Raw genomic sequence first — 15,203 nt, forward strand, 5'->3', positions numbered from 1 at the left:
ATTTACAAAAAGAAAGAAATGGAAAACAGTGGAGTCCAGGAGTAATAAAAAATAAAATAGATGGTAGAAGGTCATATATTGTAAAATTAGATAAAGGAGGAGAATTGTGGAGAAACAGGAGACTATTACATAAGACACCAGAAGTATTAGAGAATAAAAATGGAGAAAAGAACAAGGAAAATAAGAATGTAATAGATAGAGAAGGAAGGACTGAATATAAAAGAAAGACAAAAATACCTGGAAAATTTAAAGATTTTAAGATGTAATAAATAATCAAATATATTGTGTTTTTAAAATTATGTTTTTAAACTATTAGGTATGTTTTATTTTGATTATGTTTTTAAAATTATGTTTTTAAACTATTATGTTTTATTTTGATTATGTTTTATTTTTATTGTTTTATTTTTATTTTTTAATTGTCTTGTAAAATGATGTTTTAATTTAATTTTGTAATTAACTAAAAAAGAGAGATGTAATGATAACAGAGTTATCAATTAGAATTTAGAGGTTAGTTCAATATACACTACACATGAAATATAATAGTTATTCAATTGACGTGCGGTCATTAATTTACTATATAATTTAATTAATTAATGTAATGTTGTACTTTTTGTTAAATAAATAATAAATAAATCTACACATATTTATTCGGTTTGCTCGGTATATATTGCCTAAAACTACATCGACCTCTAAAACCTTCCAACATTTCATCGATGGTGCAATTTTCACCGACGGTATAACATTCAAGACATCGTTTTACAAATCCGTCAAAAACAGTTCGTATTGGTGCTAATTTGTCTGTAGTCCTTCTATAATTTCTTGTTTCAATGTCATCAAATCGGAGTGCCCGTAGTAGAATGTAAAATCGCTGTTCAGACATGGTTGATCGGAAATATTCCGGTCGAAACCCTTCATCACACCATAAATCCTTTAGAGTAGGATAAAAAAGACAGTTCCAAAACCTGATCCCTGCAGGCGTTTCCCTATACCGCCTTGCTGATTCCTGACACCCGGTTCCAGACCCTCTGCTGATTCCGCCGCCGACGGCTGATTCCACCACCGGTCGCGCACGTGCGCGAGATACCCCCCACCCTCGCCGCAACCCATTCCATGGCCGCCGCCCGGGGAAAATAATTTAAAAATTGTTTTCCCCGGACTGGGATTCGAACCCGGACCCATTGGTTGATGAGCGATGACCGTACCACTGCGCCACCCCGTTACATTTACTTCTCATTAATAACTAGCCTTATTTAACTTGTAATAAAATATGTCGCCAACGTGCATGACTTATATCTGCGTTATCACATCTGCGTTATCATATCTACGTTATCACATTACTTCTTCCCCTATCGAACTTGTAATAAAATATACCGCGAACGAGTGTATATCATATCTACGTTATCACATATACCCTTATTTTGTAATAATAATATACCGCCAACGTGCATGACTTATATCTGCGTTATCACATCTGCGTTATCATATCTACGTTATCACATTACTTCTTCCCCTATCGAACTTGTAATAATATACCGCGAACGAGTGTATATCATATTTACGTTATCACATATACCCTTATTTTGTAATAATAATATACCGTCAACGAGTGTATATCAGTTATCATATCTACGTTATCACATTACTTCTTCCCCTATCGAACTTGTAATAAAATATACCGCGAACGAGTGTATATCATATCTACGTTATCACATATACCCTTATTTTGTAATAATAATATACCGCCAACGTGCATGACTTATATCTGCGTTATCACATCTGCGTTATCATATCTACGTTACCACATTACTTCTTCCCCTATCGAACTTGTAATAAAATATACCGCGAACGAGTGTATATCATATCTACGTTATCAAATATACCCTTAACTTGTAATAATATACCGCCAACGAATGTATAGCTGCGTTATCACATTATTTTAATATATATGTAATATTGTTCTCCACTTTAAATATTATATTCCCAAAATTATTAAAATATATACATATCTGTTTGTAAACGTCGACAGCCTTAACGAACATATGGCAACTAACCCTCCTATAGTCAAACAATTGTAAGCGTTAACGGACATGTAGCTGCATGCAACATCCCTGCAGGGACATGTAGATGTTCCTCCCTCCAGATGATATTCAATGTATACGTTAAATACCATAAAATAAAATCAGTCGCTCTACATCCACCCGAGTGTCTACTCTGTCCGTACGTTCATCTCGTTTTAAAATAAAAATATTTTTTCGGTGTTTAAAATAAAATAATTTTTCGGTGTTTAAAATATTTTTTCGGTGTTTAAAATAAAATAATTTTTCGGCGTTTAAAATAAAATAATTTTTCGGCGTTTAAAATAAATATGGCTGGACCAGTCGCAAATATGGCTAATATTTGGAAGAAGAAGCCTTTTAAATATACTCCACCATCACCGCCAGCTAATCTCATCGATTGTAGTAATTTAACTATCGATTTCGCGGCTCGTAAGTTTTTAAACATTGGACTAGACCCTACCGACGAATTCAATACCAGGATACATATTATAACAGCTTCACGTTATGTAAATATTCCTGTCGACTTTCTAAATCGAATATTCAGACTTATGGGAAACATTCTATCGTTCATACTCGATCGACCAGAAAAATATAAACGAAAATTATTTTTGGAGACAGACTCAATTTCATTATCTAGTGTGGTATATCAATCGGAGAATACACTCGTTATAGAATCAAAAATTCAAGACGGTTATCGTGTTTTGTTAAATCGTACCGACCTATTACTCTTGCAAGATTTAGAATCTACCATTTCTGAGATCATCGATAGAAAATCTATTATAATTAAACCAATTGTAATACATCAAATTGATCTAATCGCACCATTCTTAAAATCAAACTCGATGTTAAGACACTCGACACTCGAAATAATGAGAAACCGTGTGAGAAACGTCAATAATGATTTCATTTCAATACACGTTATTGGTGAGAACGACTACATTTTCACAAGTCAGTTAAAATTATATGCAACTGATTGTATCGTTCAAAAATGGATGGAAAAATTGGAAAAAGATGAGGTACGAATATATTATATTATCATTATTATGTTATGTTAATAAATTTAATTTTTACAGGGATACAATGGTCAGTGTTCATTAGTTTATTCTCCGCCATCGTTTAACAGTTTATATGGACAGGTAATAAACAGTTTTTAAATTTAACCCACAAAACATATTTTAATTTTAAATATTTTTAGGAAAATCTGCCATTAATCTCGCCCTTATCTCCACCGACACAAGAGAGCCACGTCGAAAACATGGAGTATTCTCTACCCACACAGGAGAGCCCCGTCGAAAACATGCAGTATTCTCTACCCACACAGGAGAGCCCCGTCGAAAACATGCAGTATTCTCTACCCACACAGGAGAGCCCCGTCGAAAACATGCAGTATTCTCTACCCACACAGGAGAGCTTCACCGAAAACGATGGACCATTTGGACCACAGTATATATATAACTAATTTTATTTGTACTATTGTAATTTTTGTGTAAAATAAAAAAACAACCGTGATATTTAAAAAACAAGTCTTTTTATTTATTAGTCATAAGGTTTTATTATATAAGGTTACAATATATATAATACATTCATATATATTTGAAAAAAAAAAATATATAATGTACATTTTTATAATTTTCTAACATCACCACTAAACGGGTTATAAGTTATAATCTGGTCATGTAATATTAAGCAATATGCTGCAGTCTTTTATGGTATAACTGTATCCGTTTCAAATTCAATACGTAGATCTACGGTCGACGACTTTACATTGTCGTTTTGACGTGATATATCGACAACGATGATTGGAACATAGTTTTGATAAATATGTTTTGATAATAATGGTTCGCAATAGTCTCTCTCATAATACGATTTTTGAAAATCTGTATAGGCCTTATACAAAATACTAGTTGTATTATTTTTAAAATCAGCGCGAAAGTCTTCATATGGATACACTTGAGAATTTAAGTGAACCTTAAGGTTTTTTAGTTGACAGTGATCGAATCGTCCAGCATCGATTTCAATATTTTTTTTTCGATTTGTTTGTAATCCAAACAGTATAAATCTCGGTTTTTCTAGCAAGCTGCTGGACTTTACCGTCCACGAATGAGAAGTATTTCTAGGAAGTATCGGATATTCACACAGGTCCCAAGTTCTGAACGCACACGATAGTGTTTTATGTGAATCTATTACTTTTATCAGCCTTAATTTTTCTCTATCACTAACTCTGATAATAGGCATCTTCCAAGTCACCTTAGTAAGTTCAATTGTAATTTTTTTTTTTTTTCAACGGATGCAGTTGCGCCCTCCCCAACAACATGTATCGCATCCGGGTCGGTAGATGCACGATTTAAAATCAGTTGTTGATTACAATTGAGTAATATTTTTTTATAGTCTTCGCAAAATCCGAATAAATGTTTTAGAGGGATACACCCGGCAAATACATTGTTACTCATAAAGTTTTTATTATCTTCACTATCCATCGCTGAATCCCAGGTATTTAAATCGTTTGGAGTATACGAACAGTAGGCTTTCAAACAAGACGAAACTCCCGGTGTTTTTAATTTTTGTATTTCTATTCCGTTTATTTCATATCGCATTTCAGAGAATAAAAATGCTAATCCATTATTCAAAAAACGAACATCTCCAGCAGCATCGGTAGGTTTATTTACTTTCCCCTCGATGTAAATATAACTTTCACACGGTAAAGTGTATGAATCCATATTTAAAATACTTATCCTGATTTCATCGTTATTTGATAAAGACATGTTTGAGTACGGGGTGAACGAATGATAATCCATTTGTGTTATTTTACACTCGTCGACATAGTCGGCCGTAACGTCTAAATACGAGTCATCCATGATTAAACTTGCAACGAACGGAGAAAATTTAAATTATTTTTCGTGAGCTTGGTATTTTTCGGTTTGGAAATAGTTTTTTTCGGTTTCGATATAGATGTCGACTTCTTGACGGCAGACGGTAAACTGACAGGTTTTTTGATTGTACCGGTTTTTATATTAAACTTGAGCGCCATATCCGCGCACTATTTGTAAACGAACTGTTATCGGCTCACCACGCAGATTAATTAAACATTCGTTCTGGTCTTTTAGCACGATATTCACTCTAGATACTGATCTCGTGTTGAGCGCATAAAAAACTAGATGTCTAGGTATTTCAACGATTTTATACCCTGCAGGTACAGATGGATACAGCTCATGTATAGTCTGGCTCGGTGTTCCATCACAGAATGAACCGGTAATCAAGTTACACTCTACTTTTATACAGTTTATTTTCATAATATTAACTATATTTTCCGATTCGTAACTAGATCCAGTGGTGTATACACCCTTTTTAAATCCTAATAATTTGGCTACACTATTTTCAACTGAGAGGTCTACATCGTGACTACACGACATAATACACTTTAATGTTCTACTGTTTGCTTTTAATTCAAACCAGGGGACAGAGTCTGGTAACATTTTTTGTATAATACTCTCCAATTGGTCCAACTCATACGTCCCCGTAGGAATAACTATGTTTTCGTTCTGTCCGATGAAATTTCGGAAACCGATAGTATTGCATCCAGGCTCAATGTTAGGTATCGAATTATTTGTTTGTAAGCTCAAAAGGCATATTTGTGCTGTGCTTTCTACTTCCAACGGTGGAAAAATGTCACATGAATATTCGCTCGAGTTCCCGTTTAATGTTATCGTGTACATGATAAAAATTTTAAACACAAGTGTCCACAGTTTGTAGTATTATATTTCTGTTCTCTGCTATAATTGAAATCGATATTGCATCCGTGAAAATATTTTTGTACTTCTAATGGCGGTGGTAGATTTCCAAAACTATCGTAATATTGTACTTGTTTTCCGATTTTCTTATACGCTATCCAGTGAGTACCTGTACCGTTTTCTGTATCCAAGTTAACAATCGCTGATTCTATTCGTTTACGACGAACAGGTAACCTGTCTCGAGTAAACACGCCGACGAAATGAGGTATTTTAATCAAACGAGCGATTTTTATAAGTTCAAAATCATACAGCGCTCTTCTGGGTAACGTAGTTATTAGTTTTTTTTAGTTTTTCTTGTTTTTGAACCACCAACACCACCACTTTTATATGGTGTGATTTTATACGAGTTGCCTTTATACGGCGCGACGTATAATCCGCCGCCCAAATGAGATTTCGAATTTCTTTTAAATTCACTAGCCATCTTCACAACGTTGGCAACACCACCAGTCAACGCTCCGAATCTTTAGACTTGAACCTATCCCAGGCTCGCTGCTCTAATATATAGTCAGCCTGGTTACGATCTGTGATAGAGTTACTACGATCGTATGCAATATCATGGTCTTTACACGCAGTGTCTAAAGGGTTTATTCCTTTATCTCCGCGAGCTAAACGTTTTTTTTAAATTTGTACCAGGACCACAATATTGATAACCTAGAGAGAAATATTATTATTATTATAACTAATATAATATACGCATATTATGATCTCACCAGGTACGTGAAGCTCTAATGGTAATTTGTTTATAAGCGTGTTGATAAGACCAGCGCCTTTATTGTTGTACCTCCTTCGAGCGAGTGACATCGTGTACTGATCAAGTTTACTGTGTTACATAGATATTTATTTAAAAAATGAAATTCCTTAAACAAGATATACAACTCACAGTTGAAAATGTGGACCCACCTACTTCGTATAAAAAACAAAGACATGGAACGCTTCTACCTAATACTTTAAGATCACTTATCGTAGGTCCTTCGGGTTGTGGGAAAACTAATTTAATATTCATATTATTAACACATATAAACGGTGTACGATTTAACAACGTTTACATATATTCGAAAACATTGAATCAACCGAAATATAAATTATTGAGTGATATTTTATCAGACATTGCTGAAATACAATTATTCACGTTCTACGAAAACGATCAAGTTATTGAACCTGAAAAAGCTTTACCAAACTCTGTGTTTATTTTCGACGATATTATAACTGAAAACCAAAAGATTGCTAGAACTTACTTTTCCAGAGGTCGACATAATTTAATAGATGTTTTCTATTTAGCTCAGAGTTATTCAAAAGTGCCTAAACAACTTTTGCGCGACAACGCTAATTTTATTGTACTATTTAATCAAGATGATACAAATTTAAATCACGTTTACATGGAACATTGCTCTGGTGATATGTCATATACAGAGCTTAAAGATTTTTGTACTTCATGCTGGCGTAAAGGGAGATTTGAGTTTATCGTCATAAACAAAGACTGTGAACGCGATAATGGACGATATCGTTACGGCTTCGATACGTTCGTCGTTATATAAACTGGTGTTTTTTATAAAAACACTTCATTCGTAAATATGTCGCCTAACGACGAAGTACTCGGTGAATTAATTAAAGCCAAAGAAAATATTAAACGCAAGTACACTGCATTATAACACGGAAAAGCTGATATTCATTCAATAGTAACAGAAAAATTAAAGCCGATTATCGAACCATTAAACGATATTCATAATTCGACATCACAACCTTGGGACATAAGTGTTCGAAATATTGAAGAAAATAATACAGAAAATAATACAGAAAATTCTAGAGTTTTTAAAATAAACGAGTTGTTGGATTCATACAGCATAGACAAAACGTACGGTCCTAAATTACGATCGAACGGGGACGCATATTTGGGTAAAAAAGAAATTAAACTTGACGGAAATAAATTAATTATTGAAGATATATCATACCCGTTAACACAAGGGCTTGTTAGTTTAATAATCTCAAAAACTCCGAAAATCTATACCACAGACGACCTAGACGCGTATAAGCGCATATTAATTTCAGACATCAGCACATTTGACATCAGACGAGAAAAAAATTAAAAAAGGTGGAAATAAATTCACTGATATAATCAAACCATTGTTCCCAACTGGTAGTGGGTTATCTATGAAACTACAAAATAAAAGTATAGTGTACTGGAATGATCCTAATGAGCTAGTCGATCGTTTACGACTACTTTTAGCTTCTCAAGCTGCTGGTAATACAGGGCTTTCCAACGAAATACTTTCAATTTATGAAGAATTGTATGAAGCGGGTTTGATAAAACGAATTCCAAATGTCTAAACGTGACATCGCTTTCGAACTACACAAACCAGCCAGAAAAAATTATACGAGGCGAAGAGTTAATGTGTATGGAAAAAACGATCTATGGCAGGCCGACTTGGTCGAAATGATTCCTTATTCAAAGATTAATGGTGGTTACAAATATTTCCTGGTTGTAATTGATGCATTTACAAAACTTTCTTGGGCGAAACCGTTAAAGAGTAAATCAGGGAAAGAGGTTACTAGCGCTATGGCTACAATATTACTTGATCGGTCACCAAAACTTTTACAAGTCGATAACGGAAAAGAATTTTACAATACGACATTCGATGCGTTGATGAAGAAACATAATATACATAAATATTCCACGTATAGTACAACGAAAGCGTGTATAGCAGAACGCCTGAACATGACAATTAAAGGAAAAATGTATAGAGAGTTCACTGCACGAGGATCACATGAATGGGTTTCCATTTTACAATCTCTGATTAACGAATATAACAATTCAAAACATAGAACAATAGGTATGACGCCTATACAAGCTGATGCAAATCCTTCTTCAGTGAAATTAAAGCAACGTCAAATTAAAAATGTAAAGATTAAATTTAACATCGGTGATAATGTAAGGATAAGCACGTATAAAGGGGTATTTGCAAAAGGTTATTTACCGAGCTGGTCCACAGAAATATTTAAAATTATAAAAATAAATAAAACTTTTCCTACTACTTATCAACTACAAGATTATACTGGAAAACCGATTGCAGGCTGTTTCTACTCTGAGGAAATTCAGAAAACCATTTACCCAAATGATTATTTAGTCGAAAAAATTATTCGTAAGAAGGGAAACCAAATGTTTGTAAAATGGTTAGGGTTCGATAATACACACAATAGTTGGATAAATACGATAGACATTAGAAAATAGTGTCAGTCGAGCTATAGGCATGGACGTGTTCGGAAGTTCTCAGGCTGGTGAAACAAATAAATTTGTGACAAATCTTGAAAAGACAATCAAATCGTTTTCGTCTAAATTGGATAAAATCGAACATTTACTTGAAGAAAATCAAAAATCCGTTAATATACAACAAGAACAAACAAAAAAGTTAGAATTAACGTGCATAGAGATTACAGAGCATATGACAAGAGGCGAAGTATCATCACAATATATCAAAGAAAGTATAGGCGAGATTAAAAAAATAATACCAGCTATACTGAGCCGTCTTAACACTATAGAAACTTATTATAAAGACAAGCCATAATGTCTTCAGCCATCATCGATATACAATGTGTTCTTGGAATGGATAATAAATACATGATTAAAGAAATGTCTATTAAAGACACAGAATCATGGGCAAGCCAACATTGGATTTTTAAAAATTCTAAATCTAAGCAGGACAATAAGAGTCGAACAACTAATAAGTGGTTGGAACGTAACTGTCATAATCTATCAATAGAATATGGTGATGTCGAGTATGAAGAACTAAGTAGAATATTGAATTCCTTAAAGTTTAGAAACATTTACGTAAAAGGGGAGCAGAAAAAACAACTTATTATAGAATTTATACCACACGTCGTAATTATTAACATTGAAGATATAGGATGCCCTCGATTAGATCAAATATGTGATGAAGAAACTTTGCCATGTTGTATTTTTCATATGGGGATTAACCCTAAACAATGTACATTTTATAAAGTATTTAGTCTAAGAAGATGGTTTGTAAATAATTGTTGAAATGTTTTGTAAATAAATATCAAATTTATTTTTATTACTGAAGAGTTCTTTATCCTAACCTATCCTAACTTAATATCTACCTACAATATCTAGAGGGATACTTTACAAGATAGAAAAAAATAATATCCCTGTAGATATTTTACAAAAATGAAATAACTACAAAGGTATTTTACAATTCAACATCTATTTTAGAATAAAAAACCATCTGTCCAGCTTTAGAAGTTGTATTTATTCATCTTGCTCAGCTAGTGCATCGGGTTCCCTATAAAATTCATAAATATTATAAGTAGAATAAAATTATTTTTAACTCACTCTGTGGAGTAGTGTCCGTGAGCTAGGGTATGTATTTTATCCTCGAGTATAATCCTCTTGTCATCGAAACTATTATAAGTGACTTTGTTTGATTTAATGGTCTTCAATTGATGTTTGAATGAACGGATAGAGACATTGTCTGTCTTCATATTCAAGGTTGCATCCCCAAACAGACAGCGATAATGATCGTCGAAGTTCATGTGGTTTTTCACTACATGTCCTCGGATTCCTTTCGCCCGGATCTTCTCCTTACCATTGATCTTATATGCATAAGACTTTGAACGTAGTGCACAAAAATCTGTCATAACCTCTGAATTAGTCTCATCGGAAAACAGACCCGGAATTTTCTTTCGTTCGGCAATGTAACACGGATGGTCTCGTGGTAAGTCTGATGTATCCATTCGATCGAGTAAAATGGAATTATTTTCCGAGTCTTTGTAAAAATCATCGGTCTGGATATAGTATACCAGTGAATCTAAAATAACATTATAAATTAACATATGAAAATTAGTTTAATTTGAAAACATTTACCTGTATCAGTATACATGAGCTCAATTTTATTTCCATAATGAGCTTGCATAACGTTGTAATGATAATCATACATAACGGTCTTAGAAATTTCCAATACTGCAAAACCTATTGAAAATTAAAAAATATTAAAATATGGTTGATAATAGTAAATTAATTGTATATATTTACCTATATATATTGGCTTGCAAAACTTGATAATTTTATTTTCTAATGATATGGCATTCAGAGTTTCATTGTATGTAATGCAGTGTTTGAATGTTGTAAGGTTTATAAGTTTTTGCAGACGTTTTTCACTACAAACAAGCACCATTTTAATTCTAAGTCTTAAATTCTCCATCGTCTTCCCTTTAATTAGATATGTTAGTAAGATAATTAAAAATATATTAAATTTATATATATATACCGAAAACAGCGTTGTTTAAAAGTTTGAAAAAGTCCTTTTCGAAGTCGTTTTTAGCTTTTTTTCGCATCTCAGTGTTTAATTCTATATATTTCTTAAGCCAGTCTGACTGATTAAACTGTATAACTCTGTGGACCTAAAATAAATTTATAATTTATAATTTATAAATAAAATAAAAAATAAATATGGTACTTTTTCCACTACTAGTCCGTTTTTAATGGCCTGCTGTAGGTTCCGATAATGAATCACGTAGTTTTTCTTTGAATGGAGTGTTGCCATTAGTTTTTTAACTTTTGAACCGGGTGGAATATCATTTTTCGGTAGGAATGGCAAGTCATTATGTTTGTCATGAAGTTCTTTTGGGTATGATATGTCAACCTCATACATCCGACCTATTGGTGAACTATCGTCTAAAGCATTTAACCCATCTAGTGTGGGTTCGACCCACTTAAATCCACCGTATGGCATGAATTGTGACATTGCGTAACCATACAAATTGTTACCTGGAATTTAAATAACAAATTAAATTAATTTAATTTAAAATATTAAAATTATTCTTACAATCCTGATAAACAAGCCATGATTTCGGTTTTGTTGGATCATAATCTGGTGTCTTTTCATTATTCGCCTTTGCATATCTCATGCTCGCCTGAGTCAACCCACCACGAATTCCTATAATAAAATCAAGTATTATTTCACATTTTAAAAAAAAAAATAAATAATCATTTTACCTTTTTCAATCATTAACAACATGTCATAATCATGAAGTAATTCGAGTTGTTGGCCCGTGTATTTCAACATACAGTCAAAACTAAATCCTGGCGCCGTGTAGTAAAATGATGGATCCAGATGGTAGGTGGTTAAACAGAGGTCTCGGAAATTTTCAAACACATCAGTCAACAGTAGCACATCGATTTTTAAATAAAGATCAGAGTATTCCCCGAGTGTTTGACAGCTGAAATGGTTCCAAACTGTATTTGCATGTTCAAAATCCTCATGTTTTATATGTGATTCTTCCAATGAACTGTAAAAATCTTTTTCTGCCGGTAAACTGGTTTCTTCGAGCTTATCCCAATCATCTGTATAGTCATACGGGTATACACCCTTACGGGTAACTAGTGGTAAATCCTGTGCGGAAAAATGTTTTGCGCTGTTTCTAAACTTTTCAAATCCAGGTGTGATTAAACTTTTTGAAAGTGTTGATAAGCTGGAGGCCATAAATCTCAGTGTATCGATAAATCTTAATGTGAACGAATTGCTTATATATTTTGAAAACGTAATAAACTTTTCTTCGCTGTTTGGTATTACAGAGATGGAGTTTGTATCATATCCAAGACGAGTGACAATGAAATGTGAATCATAATTCGATAAATTATGAAAAAATACCGGTACAAAGTTTGGTGTTTGAAGTTTAAGATTACACGTATTGCATAAGGATTGTCTAAATTTTCCCGATAAATGGCAGTGATCTGCCACTTTATGATTTTCACGAGAAAACTTGGTCTTACATAAATTACAATTATTACATAATTCGTGTGTTTTTCGTTGTTCACCCGTGAAAATTATAGGAATGTTTGTTTTGAGTAATTCTTCAGTTTTTTTAGCTATATCCACAATACTATCTACAAAATGTTTCGCCACGTCCTTATTATTTTCATTTCCACGGTAGATTACGGGTGATGTTGGAATTCCGAATTTTTCAAGCAGTTCCATCGGTATTTCGTCATTTGCTTTAACCATATACCCATAGCTCATGGGTTCGTGTTCTTGAAAAGCTGTTGTTTTTTCTCCAATTTTCTCATCAGTTTTCTTGAGAATTGCTTCGAAATCTGCATAAATTACTATAGGATGACGTTGTGTTTTATCCCATGCAGTAAACTCGAGTATTGACCCAGGTTCAGGTATCTGAGGTAGTATGGGTTTGTGCTCCCCACATATTAATTTATGTTGTTCTAGTCCCGCCACGCCGTTTAATTTATATTTGTACTGTTGTTTGTCGAATGTTGTGAAGCACCGTTTGCAAAATATTGTTTGTCCATCGTGTTTGGTTTTTTGTGATCTGATGAGCCGTGAAAAATTAGAGATGTAGCTATAGTGACTGTTATCCCCGTCTGATATTATAAGTAGATCAAAATGGTCGGGTTTTTCTTCATGTACTACTTTCAGAGGGAATACTTTATATTCCGGAAATTTTGGTGGTTGAAATTTCTTATCGATACCGTAAACATTTACGGAAACGTTTGGGTTATTTTTTTCAAAAATTTTAACCTGGTGTAGTGGTGTCGGGAACGATATATTTGTAAAATTATATTTTTTTTCGTGTTTTATATAATTATCACCAATACGACATTTATTTTCTCCTGTAACATGTTTTGCTAGGATTGCCCATTTGAAGCATTGCATGTCTATGTTTTGAGGGTTAATCGTGGCTTTTTTATTTTCTATCGCATCTGGTAGTTGTATGTAGGATGAGCCGCCTATAGGTGTATATTTATATACACCTAACATTAAACCGTCTATACATTGTAATGTGAAACCACTACCCTTGCTTGTATACTCGTCTTGCTCTTTCATTAATTTAGCGAATGCCTCTTCAACAATTTCCTGTACTCCGGTATCACAGAAAACCGCCTTAGCCGATGTTTTAAAAGCACGGTTTTCCGATGAATATTCGACATTTGGTATATTATATGTCGCCTCAAGCTTTAAATTAAACTTGATCGGATTTTTACTCGCAATTGATTTTAGTAAATTGATTAGTTCGGATTTAATAGAATCAAGGAAGTAGATGTAGTTTTGAATATTGCCGGTATTTTTTACGTAATACCAAGTGATTGTGTTGTTTGATGACGTGGAGATTTGTGTAAACCCGGGGGACTTTACGAGATTCAAGCGTAATTTTTTTGCCCTGACAGCAGATTTAGTGTTTGCACTGGAAACGCGTTTTCCATTATCAAGAGTAGTGTATGAATCTTTTTTTAAAAAAAAAAACCTTATTAGTCTATACTGCGTTTATAAAAATTAAATTACTAACCTTCCTTTTTACAGAATCCAAGGTTTTCGATGATATCTGCAACTTGAGCGTAATCGCCATCGTCATCCACGTTGTTGTAAAATTCATCCATCACGTTATCTCGTACTGTTGACATTATGTTATCTCGTACTGGTGATACGCTATCTCGTACTGCTGATAGTTTATCATTTCGGACGGATGGTTCCACCGGAGAGTCTGTCACGGCATCATTTAGGGTTGGTATCACCGGTGAACCGTTTACCTCGATATCTCGTACACATGACGAACCTGCTGGAATATCAGGAACAAATATTTGGGGTGCGATCTGTATATTTCCTTGCTGCATGATACCTAGTAAAAAATATAATATAAATAAATATTTAAAGTGTAAAACAGAAATGCTTACCATGAACATTATCGGGGGTGGTTGTTTTCGGCATGATTCGAATATTTCTTTGCAGAATCGGGGCTTGTATAACACCTAGTAAAAAAAAAAAAAAAAATATGTATATAAATAAATATTTAAAGTGTAAAACAGAAATACTTACCATGAACATTTTTCAAATGTTTTTTGAGGTTGGTCTTGTAACTGAATGTAATGGAGCATCTAGTACACGGGAAACGGACACCGCCATGTGTTTTTCGGTGGGCAGTTAAATTACGTTTCGCCGTGAATTCCGAAGAACATTGATCGCATTTAAAAAAATTTATATGCGTTTTTCGGTGAACCATCAAATTAGTTTCGTACATGAATACCAAAGGGCATTGCTCGCATTTAAACATTTTTAAATAAACGCACGAGAAAAATTAATACGGCAAATTAAAATGGAGTAAATTACGTACGTTGTAATACAACAGTGTGAATCGTACTAACCGACTTTCCCTTACAGACACACCAGGAGATGACATCCCCCGCCACCGCTCGTCCTATCATCTGGACCTAACATTCCTCACCACCACCACTCACCCCCCAATCATAGGGATCTATACCGTATACGATGTTCGGACATCTGTTGTATAGATTCCATGAATCCGTATCCCTACGGATAACAAAAGATTTTTTCAGACC

The 15,203-nt window shown here is 33.7% G+C and overlaps 6 protein-coding genes across 6 annotated transcripts in view; 2 read left to right on the forward strand and 4 right to left on the reverse strand.

The window, feature by feature from the left end:
• LOC132935139 (uncharacterized) overlaps nt 1–15,203 on the forward strand; it is a 494,638-nt gene that overhangs the window by 303,432 nt on the left and 176,003 nt on the right. The gene's annotated exons all lie outside the window — the stretch shown is intronic.
• LOC132947486 (uncharacterized) lies at nt 2,953–3,555 on the forward strand. The gene is made up of 3 exons (XM_061017795.1): nt 2,953–3,073; nt 3,131–3,193; nt 3,253–3,555. The coding sequence occupies exons 1-3, from the start codon at nt 3,050–3,052 to the stop codon at nt 3,514–3,516; spliced, it is 351 nt and encodes a 116-aa protein (XP_060873778.1). The 5' UTR covers nt 2,953–3,049; the 3' UTR covers nt 3,517–3,555.
• Nucleotides 3,762–4,292, reverse strand: LOC132933004 (uncharacterized). The gene has a single exon (XM_060999339.1). The coding sequence runs from the start codon at nt 4,290–4,292 to the stop codon at nt 3,762–3,764; it is 531 nt and encodes a 176-aa protein (XP_060855322.1).
• LOC132933005 (uncharacterized) lies at nt 4,301–4,912 on the reverse strand. Its single transcript, XM_060999340.1, has one exon. It carries the CDS (start codon nt 4,910–4,912, stop codon nt 4,301–4,303), a length of 612 nt encoding a protein of 203 aa, XP_060855323.1.
• On the reverse strand, nt 10,187–10,591 carry LOC132933506 (uncharacterized). Its single transcript, XM_060999780.1, has one exon. It carries the CDS (start codon nt 10,589–10,591, stop codon nt 10,187–10,189), a length of 405 nt encoding a protein of 134 aa, XP_060855763.1.
• LOC132933542 (uncharacterized) lies at nt 11,111–11,861 on the reverse strand. Its single transcript, XM_060999816.1, has 4 exons — nt 11,853–11,861; nt 11,683–11,793; nt 11,314–11,624; nt 11,111–11,257 (listed from the first exon to the last, which is right to left on the reverse strand). Exons 2-4 carry the CDS (start codon nt 11,762–11,764, stop codon nt 11,111–11,113), a joined length of 540 nt encoding a protein of 179 aa, XP_060855799.1. The 5' UTR covers nt 11,765–11,793; nt 11,853–11,861.

Source organism: Metopolophium dirhodum, chromosome 1 (genome assembly GCF_019925205.1).
Source record: "Metopolophium dirhodum isolate CAU chromosome 1, ASM1992520v1, whole genome shotgun sequence".
In the NCBI taxonomy this organism is placed as follows: domain Eukaryota; kingdom Metazoa; phylum Arthropoda; class Insecta; order Hemiptera; family Aphididae; genus Metopolophium; species Metopolophium dirhodum.

Bases quoted from the DNA above. Each gene is read 5' to 3' on its own strand.
- LOC132947486 (XM_061017795.1), top strand. From the start codon at position 3,050: ATGGAAAAATTGGAAAAAGATGAG. The intron at 3,074-3,130 runs GTACGAATATAT...TAATTTTTACAG, and splicing joins AAAAATTGGAAAAAGATGAG to GGATACAATGGTCAGTGTTC. The intron at 3,194-3,252 runs GTAATAAACAGT...AAATATTTTTAG, and splicing joins TTAACAGTTTATATGGACAG to GAAAATCTGCCATTAATCTC.
- LOC132933004 (XM_060999339.1), bottom strand. From the start codon at position 4,292: ATGCCTATTATCAGAGTTAGTGATAGAGAAAAATTAAGGCTGATAAAA.
- LOC132933005 (XM_060999340.1), bottom strand. From the start codon at position 4,912: ATGGATGACTCGTATTTAGACGTTACGGCCGACTATGTCGACGAGTGT.
- LOC132933506 (XM_060999780.1), bottom strand. From the start codon at position 10,591: ATGGATACATCAGACTTACCACGAGACCATCCGTGTTACATTGCCGAA.
- LOC132933542 (XM_060999816.1), bottom strand. From the start codon at position 11,764: ATGAGATATGCAAAGGCGAATAATGAAAAGACACCAGATTATGATCCA. The intron at 11,625-11,682 runs GTAAGAATAATT...TTTAAATTCCAG, and splicing joins ATGGCTTGTTTATCAGGATT to GTAACAATTTGTATGGTTAC. The intron at 11,258-11,313 runs GTACCATATTTA...AATTTATTTTAG, and splicing joins ACGGACTAGTAGTGGAAAAA to GTCCACAGAGTTATACAGTT.